Here is a 15,313-nt window from a genome sequence, read left to right as displayed (position 1 = left end):
TGTATCTAGCAAATGTTTTGTATGCTCTAGTTAGTAGTGTGATATTACCAGAGAAGAAGCTACGTAGGATTAGGTCAACAACTCTTAACCCTTTTGGGCTATGTAGTTACAGTGGGCTCTAGCACTTAGATCATTAGAGATGAGTACTCCAAGGTCCTTGACAAAGTTTGGATCCTCAACAAGGTCTTGATTATTTAGCTTGTATTTTGTGATATTAGACAGGATGGATTAAATAAGCATGTTGCTGGGCTATTTCTGTGTCAGTTCTTATATAAAATATATACAGTATTTAGTAGCACAACCCAAGCTATTTTTAAGTGCATGCTAAAAGATACAAGTGTGCAGTATTAAGGGTCTGTAATACATCATGGAACATTTTATCATTCACAAGTTATTTAAAATAAACCCATTTTGGGGTTTGGCAAATCACTTCCAGATGAAGACGATTTAAATCCTTTGACCAAGGAGATCGAGGAGATTTTTCGCGTGAGGGGCTCAGCTATCAGATGGAACATACCACAACCGACTGTAGGTAGAGGTTTTATTTTTCACTGCTTTCCCTCTGAAAAGCCCCATATCGCTAAAGATAATCTTTTTAAATTAAAAGCGCAGCAAAACAGAACGACAACTCTTTTGCTTATATTTCCGAATTCCAAGACATGTATTTAAAGCCTTTGCATCCTGAAATGGTCCAGCCCAGAAAAAGCCAAATCCTTCCTCGCAAGTCTCAGCTGCGCTTCGTCGTCCTGAAAAGAAAGACGGCACCGAAGATCTCCTCCTCCTCTTGCATCTACACGATGCGCAACTCCACACTGCATTGCAGCTTCTCGGTGTTGCAGGTTTCTGCGCGATATCCCCATTTGCTCTTCCATCGAACGCTTTTGGGCCGGGCCGGGCCGGCTCATTCCTGCCACCCAGATTCGTTTGCGCCCGGGATGCTGTCAGGATGCTTAGAGTCCTTGGATGGAGCGCCGAGATTCAAGTGATCCCGAGCGAGGGCGCGGTTCCCAAAAGTTGCTCGGCCGGCATCTTTAGCGGCGAGGGAGAAACAGTGGGAAATGACGCCTCACTCTCGGAATCGAGAAGCGCTTGAAAGATGCAAAGGCCCAGAGAAGGCTCCCCGCTGGTCTCTTTGAGGTTCGATAAATTAGTTTGATCTGAAAAAAGGGCTTTTTCCTCTCGGGCCGCTGCAGCTTCGGAAAGGGCTGCCAGACTCCATAATTGCAGCTTTTAAGGAAGCCCTTTCCATCTCTTCCTCTCAAGTCTTTCATTGCTATTTCCTGTTCCTGGCAGAAACTTTCAATCTGTGGAAATTGCAGGTTTTATTTATGTTGTATGCCTGTGATTTTATCTGTCAAAATTGCCTTGAACGAGTTTCTGCCTACAAATATTTTAAACCCGAGTGAAAGGGCATCCTGGTTGGGGATTATGGGAGTTCATATCCAATACCTCTGAAAGCCTTGACCCGCTTCTGAGTTAAATATAACTTTTTTGCAGTTGTGGTCTCCCTTGACAAATTCGTGGAATGTGGACAATTTTTAGGATATGGAAATAGGTTGATGCCTATTGCAACAATGACAGCTACTTAATAATTGTTGGCCAGTGTTAAGAAGCTGTTTTTCTATCCCATTGCTTTTTTAGTTTTAAACAGAAGAGAACTAATATGAATTCATTTTCTGTTGGGCAAAACTATCTGACCTGGGTCATGGAATTACTGAACAGTATCAATATGTCTCCACATAATATCATAAATGGTTTCACGGATTACTCAGCATACTTTTTCTGGGTGTCAGTACTGTTCCTACTTCTCTTTTCTCCTGTTTTAATAATTCTTGGTTTTATTTATTTTTCTAATTTTCTCTTGCATATTTACAAGAGAAAAGTTAACTTAAAGGAAAATTATCTCAGTCAATCATGGGACAATGGACGGAGGGCTGTGGCTCACCTTTGGGACATGTATGGTACAGTGTGGCATGGTAAGTTTAATCTCCTGCTTGATCTACATGTTGATATGGCTTTGTTGACAATACCACAGTGGTTTATAATAACTTTAAATGGCACAGGAGAACAACATGCAGTAATCATGTGATCTTCAGAACCCTCCATAAATGTCATGCATTGTTTAATTATGTGTGGGGAATAATCATATCACTGCACTTAATGTGAAATATTTAGATAATGTAAGTGCATTTACAACATACCATACCAACCAAGTATTGTTATTTTGCAAAGCACAGAAAAGTAGTAAGAAATAATAAAAACTGCACTGCATGTGACTTATTGGAGGAATGCAGGTAACAAGATGTTGGCTTGCAAAAAAAAAGTAGATCAGAAACCCTATCTTGTTAGAAAAGCATGAACATGCTTGTGGTAAAATTGTTCTGGTTGACTCATACCAGAGGTGGTATTCAACAGGTTCTGACCAGTTCTGGAGAACTGGTAGCAGAAATTTTGTGTAGTTCGGAGAACCAGCAAATACCACCTCTGACTGGAGATTTTACAGTATCCTTCCCCTGCCACGCCCACCAAGCCATGCCCACAGAACCAGTAGTAAAAAACTGGAATCCCACCACTGACTGATACCACCATATGCTAAAACTGATCAGTACTTTTCTTATTCTTAGTGGAGAGTGCTGCAGAAAAACAACTGAAACTGCTTTCTTATCTTTCTAAAATGTGTAGATAATATCAAATTTAGGTTTTGCTCTGGATAACTCCCTTTCAATGTTCAAATCCACTTACTTTTTGGCATATGTTTTAAAGTCCAATGCTACCTTTGGCCTGAAAAAAAAAGTGAACAGAAATAATGATTTATTGAAGGCTCCTTGGTTACAAACTAGTGTATATTTCTAACAGATTTCAAGGGACTTCATTGCTTCATATCTGAAACCAGAAGTTTTGGAATAGGCATGTGTGTATATGCATAACTGTTGGAGTTTAAGAAGATGCATTTTTTCCTGGGCTCATAGATAATTGTGCAGGTCCAGGAAACAATGCATTTGACTTAAGGAGACACTAGTAAGTAATAACAAAGTGCTTTGTGGGATTGGCACCAACTTAATTCAAAGTCATATTTCCCTTTCATATGTTACTATTACTGCTACTATTTCCTGAATGTGGGAATATTTGCTTATGGGGTTCCCATAGACATAGATACTTTTGAAATGAGCATTTGGCACATAACCCAATAATCATGGGGTAGCTGTTGTATATTATGTTTTATTTTAATTTTGGGTTGATTTCCATAGGAACTTTAAATGTATTATTTAATTATTTATTAACAATAATTATAGAAACACAAATCGGCATGAATCTGTGTGATGGATTAATATTCAAAAATATATACTTCCCAGAATAATCTGAATAGCTAGAATAGAAATTTACAAAAAAATAAAAAATAGGGCTGACTAATGCTTATTATATTTCTGAATGTTATGAAATGCCACTGTAGTGCCTTTTTCAATAATGTTTACTGATTGTTGTATAAATACAGAACATAGATTTCTGTGGTAGCATGATTCATTTATGAATATTCTGATATCCATTATAGTAAAAGGCTGGTTAGCCAATTATGTGATTATTACTATATCTGAGAGACCACTAGGAAATTCCAGGGCTATAGGCTGGATAAGTTTTTAAAAGTCCAAAAAATGCAATGACAAACTACTGCAAAAACTGATATGTAGTATAAGTATGTGCACTCACCAGAAGTTGAGTTAAATTTGACAGGGACTTATTTTATTACATTATTACTAAGTCCTTCCTTATGTGATAAATTAACTGTCTAGTCTAGTCTGTGCTCCAGTCTAATGTATTGCTGTCGGCTGAAGTAGAGAATGCTTGTTATCATAGCAGAATTAACATTTATCTAATAATCTGTCATTTGGTATATATAAGCCGAGGAAGACTGTCAATTTTACCTTTAGCAACAAATTGATCTCAACTGGCAAAAATCAATATATAAAACTCATGTAACTAATGACTATAAAATAGTCAGAATAAAAAAAAGTTTTGAATGATGTAGTGCTATAATAGAGAAGATACAGAGCTCAGGGTTGAATTGTTGGGTTCTGAGCTTCTATTCTACACAAGCTTCATTACCAGGCTAGCTAATATCAACAATGCAGGGGAGTAAAGTTTGCTGGGTATTTATATATGGTAGCTTCGTTACCAGTGTTGATTGCCCTTGGGGTGAATATTGTTTCATCTTTGATCTTGTTTCTCTGCTATTGATTTCTTCTTATTTGGGTGTTGATTAACGTGTTTGAGGTGAGGAAAGATATGTTACAGCTCTTTGTGTTTCCTTCAGCCTATACAGGGAATATTTGACCTATGGCCATTTGTCCCATGAATTAGGATGGCACTGAATGAATGGTGGGTTACAACCAATCCTTGGAGTTCTGGCTATCTCAACACTACTGCAGTCATCTGAATGTCCTGCAATCATAACATCACCATTTGCAATCTTCCCTGCCAATTGCTCAAGAAAGTCAGTGGGACAGCTGACAAGGAAGATTGCAAGTTGCTGTGGTAAATCTTCCCCACTTGCCTCTCTGTCTCATCTAATCTCCCCAAATCCTTTGTCCTCATGCTATGCTGGCCACTCATGCACCCCCATGAATTCTCCCAGACCCGCATTTCCCTTTCATCTCCTCAGACCCTCACCCACCCACCCTGACCCATGCTTCTCATGCATTCCTTGCAGCCTACACAACTTCCCCAGACCATATCTATAATGCACACTCTCTAGCATACCCCCTTACAGCCCTGTGTACCCTTCCCAACCTGCATCAAGCCTCTCACACAGCCTCCCCAACCCATACATCTCATGCACCCTAGCACACACTTCCCCACACTGCATCTCTCATGGACCTACTGCATCGCTCCCTGAAGTGTGGTGTGCTTGTCCACATTTGCACATCCTCTCTAATGCTCTGTTGCACCCACCCCTGCACAAGTCTTGCTCCCTTGCCTATTTGACAGCACCTTCTATTCTACCTCCCAGCCTGGGGCTTTCTGCAAGCTTTCCCACTGACATTGCTTGTAAAAAGCCATCAGGAAATTGCCTCACCTTATGATTGTGGGATTCATTTAATGGGATTGTAAGGATTGCCATTGCTAAATGCTTTATGACCACATCACTTAGTGACCAAAATTCCAGTCCCGTTGTAAGTTGAGGACAACCTGTAGCTGCTTCCTTTCTTGAATATTTTGTAGATGGAACTTATCTCAGTGACTCTTCTCACAATTTTCTGCCTATTTGCCTAACCTAGGGATTTTCAGAGATCTTGCATCTGATATTGCATAGTTGTCTGTTTTATCCTCTTAGCTGTGTGCACATTGTTTTATGATGCTACCTAGTAACCATGTTTCTCATATAATAAGGCTGGGTCTTATTTTTTTTGAGCCCTGAAAAAATGGCTAGGCTGTCTTTTCGGGATGACTTAATTCCCCCCCCCCCTTGCATCTGTGGGTGGGCGGGTGGCGATGGCTTGGATGTTGACCTCGGCGTTGGTGGGGCACTTGGTATCGGGGTCAACGCAGGCAGCATCATATCCGGGTGTGCAACAAAAGTACTTCCTAATGGCAAGCTCCCCCCACCATTCCCCCCCATTTCGCATGTTTTAATATAGGCCTTAATTTGGGGGGAGGGGCTTAATTTCATTTCATGCCTATAAAACATGCTGGGACTTCCTATTGGGAATTGTTGGAGAAACAGGGTATATAAATTGTTGTTATTTTCTATTATGATGACTGTGTCCAAGAAAATCACTTTGCTGCTGTAACTATTTTCTTCTCTTGTAAATCTGATTCCATGAAAGCTGTTCATTTATCACCCACGTAAGAAATCCATATTTTGGACTGTATCTCTGAGAGGACTATTGCTTCTGGAGGTTGCGCTACTTTCTGTACTGTGAATCCTGAGATGGGCTTGAAAAGCTTAATCCTCTAATCTGTTTCTATATTTGTTCACCAAATTGGAAGTAGGTGATGAGGCTGAGATCTATCAGTCCCACAACTTTTGATATTTTGACAGTATAAATGCTGAAGAGGATTATAGGAAAGAATTTAGCCTTGAATCAGTTTTTTACCTCAACAACTATGCTCATATTGACTGCAGTTTCTTCTAGGAGCCACTCTAATTTTTATCTTCATTGTATTAAAGCAATACTGAAATTCTTATATTTTATCCTTTAAACAGGTTATGAGATACATGGAATGGATAAAATACCAGAAGGACCAGGGCTTATCGTATTTTACCATGGAGCTTTTCCTCTAGACTATTACTACTTTGTATCTAGATTATATTTAAGAACAGGCAGATTTTGCTGCACAGTGGTTGATTACCATTTTTCCAAAATACCAGGTAAAATATATTGTCCATGCACAAACACTGTATTGCAAACCTTTAAAACAGACATAATTACAATTTATTTAAAAAAAATTACATAGGTCTTCTAAAATGCAGACTTATCTAGCTTCTTGAATTATCCATCAAATCTTGTAGCCTTTGACATTTTGATTGTCACTGAGTGTCACCATTTTTGTAGCCTGAACCAGAGAAGCTTAAGTCTGTTACAATATTATTAGCATCTTATTTTTTTACACACAACTTAGATAAAATATTTTTTTTTTTGGTTGAGAATGAAAAATGTTCAAGCCAACTATTGAACATTTTATGTTTCTCTTTGCTATATAATCAGAAAAAAATTCTTTATTTTAAATGATCTTCAAAACATACAATTTTCTATTTATACTGTTCCGCTCATTCAAACATCGTCTAACAAAATGCTTCCTAAAAATAAAAAGGTTTTCTCCTGTTGGTTTTGTCCAGATTTTTTAATTCCTCATCTATTGGGGAAATATCTTTTACAAATTTGTCTGCTTTTTGTACACTTTGTATCAATGCTTTGACTGAAAAACTAGTCTACTAGAAATGAACATCCTGCTCTGTCACAAAAATTTTACTGACAGTTAATTTAATCTTCTGTTGATTATTATCTAAAATCTCCATTCAGTAAGGCAGGCTGAATGTTGTGTGGCAGTAATGGGGAAATTTATTTATGTATTTATTTGTATCCCGATACAAATAATATACAAATAATTCAAGGCAGTGAACATATCCAATACATCTTCCTCCTATTTCCCCCATAACAAGCCTGTGAGATACTCTGGGCTGAGAGATAGTGACTGGCCTAAAGTCACCCAGCTGGTTTTCATGACTAAGAACCTAAGGTCTCTTGGTTTCTAGCCTGGTGCTTTAACCTCTAGGTCAGGGATGTCAAACTCGATTTCATCAAGGGCTGCATTAGGGTTGTGTTTGACCTCAGAGGGCCGGAGGGGAATGGTAATGATGGGCGTGGCCAGCTCTACATTACTCATGTTGGGGGCACCTGTGGTGGCCAAGTGCTAAGGCGGGGCATTCCTGAGACCTTTCCTCACTCATTACAATCTTCCTTCCTTCCTTCCTTCCTTCCTTCCTTCCTTCCTTCCTTCCTTCCTTCCTTCCTTCCTCCCTTCCTCCCTTCCTCCCTCCCTCCCTCCCCTTTTTCCTTCCCCTGATTCCTTCTTTTTCCTTCCTTGCTCTCTTCCAATCTTTCCTTCTTTTTCTTTGTCTTTGTCTTTCCCTTTCTCCTTTCCGGTCCCTTTGTGCATGCTCAAATGTAAAAGGGGAAACATTCTGACACCCTATTTTCGGCTGAAAATGGGATGAAGGGTGTGTGTGTGCATGCTGCCCCTCTGACCTTCATCTTTACTGACAAAGGCACCGTGAACTTTTGCTGTTTCTAGGCTGGCCCCACTGGCCAGATCTAAGCAACATGTGGGCTGGATTCGGCTTGCGGGCCTTGAGTTTGACATCCCTGCTCTAGATCAAACTGGCTCTCTCCATGCTATCCATAACAAAAGTGTAATGAATGATGTTAGTGCAGCAGGACATTATCTGTATCTGAATATGTGTAACTAATTACAGATATATTAGATAAGGTGCAGCTTTCTACTATTCCAGTTTTATATATTTTTATAGTCAGCAGGGTAATATAAGTCCTGCCAAACTTGTTTAATATGTATACTCTTTCTGACGATAAAAGAGATGATGTTCTATTAAACATGTTGCTGAATATGCATGCAGAATTTTAGGTCCTATCATTTTAATCGAAATTTATTTGTAAATTATGTTTGGATCTGTCAGCCTTATGCAATGGACCAAACCAGGAAACCAATCCCATGGAGAGACTAGAACTTTTTAACTGCATTAAGATAGGCTATAGTAACAGAATCTTTCCAACCTGTCTAGAGGGGCAAGCCAGAACCTCTTAATACCACTTCCTTTTCCAGGATTTTGGGAATACGTGTGCCCTTGTTTCTGTATTGGTTTATGAATATTTTTTTCAAGGCCATCTCCATGGCTCCATACAGCATCCAAAGAATACATTGAAGTTTGGCTCTTTGGTAGAAAGCTATATTTAATAAGTAGCATTTCAGGCAAAAATAAAATTATATACATATTGTAGGAAGCATTGCATGATCATTCAGAAGCACAGCAAGGCAGCTACATTCTTTAATAATTATGTTAAAAACAGTTATCAATATGTGTATATAATATTTGTTTCTTTATGTGCTCTCTTGACCATTGGTTCACAAGGATTTAATTTTGTATATGGTTTACAAAAGAGAACTCAAGAGAGGAATACTTTTATTTGGGTGTGTAGAAGATTTTTAGGTATAAGACTGTATATATTCTAAAGATGCTTTTGTTGGTATCTTGTACAGGTATAAAACTGTTTTATAACGTGGAAGGCCTTACACATAATGGAAGGACAGAATGTACTGACATTCTGAAAAGGGGATACTTATTGGGAGTTTTACCAGGTGGAACCCGAGAAGCACTGTTTAGCGATGAGAACTATGACTTTTTATGGGGTAGCCGGACAGGCTTTGCTCATGTGGCTAGAGATGCAAAAGTGGTAAGTAGCTTTCTGCTATGCATCTAAAACATAATGACGGTTGCAATGGACACTGGATTAAATAGAAATCTATTTTAGCAGTCATTATTTCATGATTTCATATTCCAGCCATTGATCTAAGTTTTCTGCAAAACCACCTGCCCAAACAAAACAAAACCTGTGGATAACTTGGATGAATTGTGGGGTAAAAAATTTTGCGTTCTGGATAGTTGTGATTCTGGGCAACTTATACTTTAAAACAAACATAAAAATGGACAAACATAGATCTCCAAAAGAGAATAGTAACTAAATGAAACAACAAAAACAACTTATAGGGGGTCAGCAGGCATACTATTCCAAGGAAAACAGTCAAGTTTTTGGAGTTGTATGAAACATCATTATAGTTGAGAGCCATATAGATCTCTTTAGAGGTTGTCTTCCAGAAGGCAAATGCCACAACAGAGAAGGCATGATATCTAGGTCCTGAGAAATAACATTGTTTAATTGAAGGAACCCGGAGGATGCCCAGGTACTCTGCTGATCTTACTCGATGGGCAGAAATGATGGAAGATAGTTCGGATAGTATGCCAGGAGGGCTTTAAACAAGCACCTTGAATTGCACCCCAAAGCCCACCCATCAGCAACCATTGAAGTTTGTGGGTAGCCCATTGGAATGCATTCCAGTAATAGCTTCTGAGTAGTCTTCAAAGGTACTTCATAATCAAAGGTGATGAGAACAAAAATGACCAACTAAAGAGTGATCTATGAGTAGGATGATAATCTAATCACCAGGGCAGATCTATTAAATGTCTTTGCTTTCAAGAGAAAGTTTTTCTCAGTCTCAAACCCAGGCTTCAGTTGGCAGGTTTTCAAAGCCCTAGGCTGTCAGCGGCTGCTGGTGAATGCTAAATTAGTCTGTAACAATGCTATTTTGATTTATGACTTAATTGTTGAAGAAAAGGCTGATTTGACATGCATCATTGAGACTTGGCTGGGGGAAGAGGGTTCGGTTCCTCTTTCTGACATCTGCCTGGCTGGTTTCCACATTTAGCCAAAATCCCAAGGATTTTGAGGTAGAATGGCAGGATTGTCTGGGATCCTTGGCAAGCGTTCAGGATCTTGTTTCACAAATTGTTGGATGCTATTTCTTAAGCTGGGCACCAGGACAGGTCTATTAGCCTGTTGATGTTATTTCACTCTCTTTCCTATGTAGCAGCATCCCTATCTGACTTTCATGGCTGGGCTGGCAGTGGAATTTCCTAGATTTATGGTGCTGGGAGATTTCAATCCACCATCCCTAGGTGCAGGTCAGAGGTATTGGGAATTTATGGCCATCATGGAGTTATGGACCTGACACAAGTCATCGAGGGCTCAATTCATAGTATTAATAATTGGGGGAAGTTTTGATTTCTCCCTGCCATAAACAGACCATTCACTGGTGATCTTCAATTTTTCAGATGCTACCTCCCTCTGCAGGGAGACTAAGCCTATTGGATCAACCCACACCAGGAGAGTAATGAAACTAATTCGGCTCCAGAGGGAACTTGGGCTTTTTCCAGAAACACTAATGTTCAGTCCAATTAAAACCTTGGTGGCTGCTTTGAATAACAAAGTGGCAGCATCCTTAAATCAGATTGTGCCTGAGCAGTTTCTTTGCACCCAGAGTTCCTGAAATTTCCCATGGTACATGATGGAATAAAAAAAAACTTAAGTGGACTAAGAGATACTTAGAATGTCACTGGTGATGACAATCAAACACAAGCTAGAGCCACTATTAAGGACTACCTCATGGCAATAAGGGTAGGGAAACGTAAGTACTTCTCTGCCATTATTGTGTCCGCTCATGGATGCTAAAGGCTCTATTCTCGGTGACTTGGTCCCTCCTTGGAGAGAAAAATGCCAAAGTCTACCTATAGGGTTACTATGAAGAATATACTACACATGCAGTGCAAATCAGTTGCATTCACTCTACGCTGGACTCCAACTTTAGAGCAAAGTCTACAGAGGCGATGGGGACCACATCTTACAAGGTAATCTGTGAAGACTTCGAGCCTGTTGAACTCGAAGAGGTGGGCAGGGCTCTCAGGTACTAATTTGATCACTTGTATGTTAGATCCATGTCCCTTCTGACTAAAGCCTTGCAGTGTTGAGTGGGCTTGGGTTAACTTTTCCTTGAGAGAGGAAGGGTGTTGCCAGCTTTTAAAGAGGTAGTGGCGTACCCCTTCCTCAAAGGACCACTGCCTGACCAAGTAGCCTGGATAGTTTCTATACAGTCTCTAACCTGGACAGAGTGGTTGCATGGCAACTTCAGAGAACTCTGGAAGAAGCAAATTACTAGACCACTTTCAGTAGGGATTCAGTCCAGGAATTTGGACCTGAGATGGTGTTGATTATGTTCATAGATGACCACTTGTGGGAGCGGATGGAGGTAATGCATCCATCCTGGCTTTTCTTGACTTCAGTGGCACTTGATACCATCAATCATGGTATAATTGTGTGCTGGCTTCAGGAATTGGTGGTAGGTGGCATTGTATTGTACTGGTTCTCCTTCCAAGGCCAGTTGATAGAAGGAGAAAAATCTAGACCATATGTCAGGGTTTAATCTCTCTTTCTTTCTATTCAATATTTTCATGAGGCCACTGGGTGAGGTGATCCATTGGTTTGTGGTGAGATATCATCAGTATGCACATGACACCCAGCTTTATATCTCTGCCCAGGCCCGTTGAGTGATGCTCTGGACACCCTATCCCAATGTCAGAAGACTTGGGGATTGGATGGTAAAACGAGCTTTGACCCAACCTTAGCAAAATGGAGTGGCTGTGGGTATTTGGACTCCCCAGAGACATGGTTCTTCCATCTTTTCTGGATGGGGTTGCCCTGCCCCAAACTGACTTAGTACACAATCTGGAGCCCTCCTAGACTCACTGCTCCTGCTCAAAGAGCAGATGACAGCAGTGGGTAGGAGGGCCTTTTGCACACTTCTGATTGCACCTATACCTGGACCAGTAGGCCTTGCTCACAGTAACTCACGCACCCATATAACCTCCAGGTTAGACTAGACTCTACATGGGGTTTTCCTTGAAGGCCATTCAGAAACTCCAACTGGTGGTTGTTCAAGTAGTAAATGATGCCAGATATATGGCACATGTAATACCACTCTGGTTTGAGCTGTGCTGGTTATTGGTGTCTTTCTGGGTATAATTCTGGGTGCTTGTGGTTACCTGTAAAGCCTACATGGCTTGAGACTGGGCTACCTGAGGATTGTCTTTTTTCAAGAGTCTCTACCTTTCCAACTAGGTCAAGGAGAATGAGCATGCTGAAGATCCCATGAGCCAAAGAATGGCCCCTGCCTATATGGAATATCCTCCCTTCAGAGATCAGAATGGCCTTTACCTTGTTAGCCTTTCATAAGGCCTTAAAAACCTGGCTGTGTTCCTGAACTTAAGGTGTTGAATGTGCCAAGGGCCCAGTTTCCTGGCTATATTGCTAACCAGGTTAAATACATTGCTCTTATGTATCTTAAACTGGATGTTTTTATTGTTTTAAAATGTTGTTTAAAATTTTAATATATGTAATATAAAATGTGTAATATATTTTATGAATTGTAAGCCACCAGAATCATTGACTGAAAGGGACAGCCATAAAAATTGAATTAATAAAATATGTAAATAAAAAAAATCCAAAAGGCAAAAAACAATCCTCGGCCATAGAAAAAAATGGAAAAATAGTCACATAAATGGACACCAAAAGACAACTTCTCTGGTAAATAAATTTGTTAGGTAAAAAACATACTTCATATACACTACTGTTCAATAGTCATAATTTAATGAAACAAAAGAACCTTTATATTTCATTGATTTTTATGGGATGGTAATTCTTTCCCATTGAAAATCCTTGAGATTTACAAAAAAAAAAAAAGACTTTAGGAAAAAAAAATCATGTCTTATAATAACTGAAATATTATTTTTTTCCCCAGAGTTGTAGTGTTAAAGTGCATGGTAATTCTGATCCATACATGTATTACCACATGAATTGAATCTTTATCTCATTTCTTTATTTAAGAAAATTTATATTTAAGAAAATTTATATTGTAAATTTTCATCTTGAAAAGTCCATATAAAATAGCTACACCATTATTTTAAAAACTTCTTTCATTTTTATAGCCATGACCTAGTTTAAAGAAAAGGAATGGCTAAGTTTAAATTATGCTGAAATGCAGTTCATTCTTGCATTAATAATCCTAAAATCCTTAGTGAAAAGATTAGCAGTTTTCATTTCCACCTCAACAAAAAGTAGGATATACTTATCTTTATAAAGTTGTTAGCTGCAATTCTGATTATTGAAAAGACAACATCAAAGCTCAAATTATGAATTGGCTTATTTCAATAAACTGTATTGATGAATTGCCCCATTTCAGATTTAGATTGATGCTAAACTAGACAATTCAAGTGAAAGCTTAGAACTGCTACATTATGAATCTGCAGAAATGAAGGTGGAAAGAGCCTATTCATTTCCATTGAATATTGTAGTTGAATTAATTCCTCAATTTCAGGTGTTTTTTTTTCATAAATTAGATATTATGTGTTTTATTAGAAAGTTTTAAAAATGAGGTATCTTAAGGTATAATTTCCTTTGTGAATGGAGTTAATATTTATTGTATTAATTGTTTAATGTATGATGCTAATGCATGATCTTTAAATTGTAGAGGCTGAAATGCTGCCCTAATTCTGGCTACTTTTCTCCTACCTTTCTCAGCCTGTCATTCCTATATTTACAAAAAATCTACGAGAAGGATACAGAACACTTGGGAAAATATGTAAGAAAAATTCAACTTGCATCTATTCATTGTGCTGAAGCATATTTTATGGAAGAAAACCATATTGATTTCAACTGGATTTCTATCTAATTGTGTTTAGACTGTAGATCTTGGATTAAAAATATTCTAAGTTTTCTGCTTTCATATATCCATCTATTTCTCCATCTCTTTCATTCTTGGCTTTGGACTTCAATCAAATTGACTTATCCTATTATTTTATGTTCTTACGTCTTTGCTTCTCTATTTTTTATTTGTGATTCTTCTTGTTGTGTTTTCTTTAAATTTCTTCAGGTGTACGATAGTTGTGTGATAGATGCAGCTTTAGCTACAACTTAGTTGCATTTTTGTGAATTGATACTGATGGTAATTGACAAGACATAATGGCTAATTCTATATAGAATTAGGACCTTGACATTTTCTCTGTATAATAACTGAGGCATGCATTTCTATACAATTAAGATGCAACTGCATGGACTCCATTTCTTTCCAATCAGGGCACTTTGAATACTGTTCTTCCCACCCCATGTTGTTGTTGTTGTTGGAACATGACCATATTTTTGATTTTGCACACAGGGCCATTCAAATGGTTGTATGAACGTACTCGATGGCCAATTGTTCCTATATATGGTGGATTTCCTGTGAAATTTTGCACATACATAGGAGATCCCATTCCTTATGATCCAAATATATCAGCTGAAGAATTAGCTGAAAAGGTAATTTAAATGAACTGCAGAAACGTCAATTACAACACTTGTCATTACTGATATTATTATTTGTGAGTCTTTATACAGTATGTCCATGATAAAGAAAGTTTGTTACAGCAGGCACTCAAACCTCTGAAAAGAAACTTGTTAATCTTTCTGTTCAAAATATCATAGTATACAATACTTTATACTTACTAATGTTTACATTTAATATTTACCTTTGGATTATATTCATTGCTTGTGAAATTACATCTTTTAAAAAATAAAGGCAAATATAATTAAAGTATAAATCCAGTTACAAATGTGATATTGTTCACTTCAGGACTTCATTGTTCATAGCATTTAAAAAGTATAATATAAATGTAGCTTACATATTTTCCAGAGAAAGAAAATAAGATAATATAATTTTTTCTCTTGTTTGCTCTTTTACAGACCAAAAGTGCAATAAAAGATCTCCGAGATAAATACCAAGAAATACCGGGTAGCATACAAAGAGCCCTATTGGAAAGATTTGAGAAACACCTAGAGAAATGATGCCTTTCTGCTTGAGAATATAGACTCCATTTGCCCCCACCAAGAAATATATTGTGCTAGTGATTTGAGTTTTTTTTTTTTTAAGAAAAAAAAAGTTCACTTCAGTCACTAAATTTTAATATATGTGTATTAATTATGCAAGTGGAATATCTGTTGCTTGTTTGCAATTTTAGATGTTAGATTTGTTGTGTATATTTTGCATATAGAAAAGAGATATAGGCTTGGTGACCTGAACTTCTTCACATAAATATCTTTAGTGAAGACTAACGTTTTTGATGTATTTGCAATCATTTAATAAATATTGTTCTACTTAA

General features: G+C 38.1%; 1 protein-coding gene across 3 annotated transcripts; it reads left to right on the top strand.

Annotated features, from left to right (window-relative positions):
* The first annotated feature begins 532 nt into the window (after positions 1 to 532).
* LOC113440033 (DGAT1/2-independent enzyme synthesizing storage lipids-like) lies at positions 533 to 15,313 on the top strand. 3 transcript variants are annotated; one of them, XM_087931262.1, is made up of 7 exons: positions 676 to 1,137; positions 1,879 to 1,976; positions 6,203 to 6,367; positions 8,773 to 8,966; positions 13,701 to 13,761; positions 14,335 to 14,474; positions 14,898 to 15,300. In XM_087931262.1, exons 1-7 carry the CDS (start codon positions 1,097 to 1,099, stop codon positions 14,997 to 14,999), a joined length of 801 nt encoding a protein of 266 aa, XP_087787388.1. In that variant the 5' UTR covers positions 676 to 1,096; the 3' UTR covers positions 15,000 to 15,300. The 3 variants fall into 3 exon arrangements, 2 of the variants coding, with proteins under 2 accessions (XP_026561983.1, XP_087787388.1); XR_015743201.1 differs by having other exon boundaries at positions 533 to 1,976; positions 13,651 to 13,761; positions 14,898 to 15,302; XM_026706198.2 differs by having other exon boundaries at positions 666 to 1,976; positions 14,898 to 15,313.

The sequence above is a fragment of the Pseudonaja textilis genome, chromosome 3 (genome assembly GCF_049901715.1).
Source record: "Pseudonaja textilis isolate UNSWEBS1 chromosome 3, rPseTex1.2, whole genome shotgun sequence".
Lineage (NCBI taxonomy): Eukaryota > Metazoa > Chordata > Lepidosauria > Squamata > Elapidae > Pseudonaja > Pseudonaja textilis.
The sequence above is the reverse complement of the archived record's forward strand: the minus strand, read 5'-3'. Positions and strand labels throughout refer to the sequence as shown.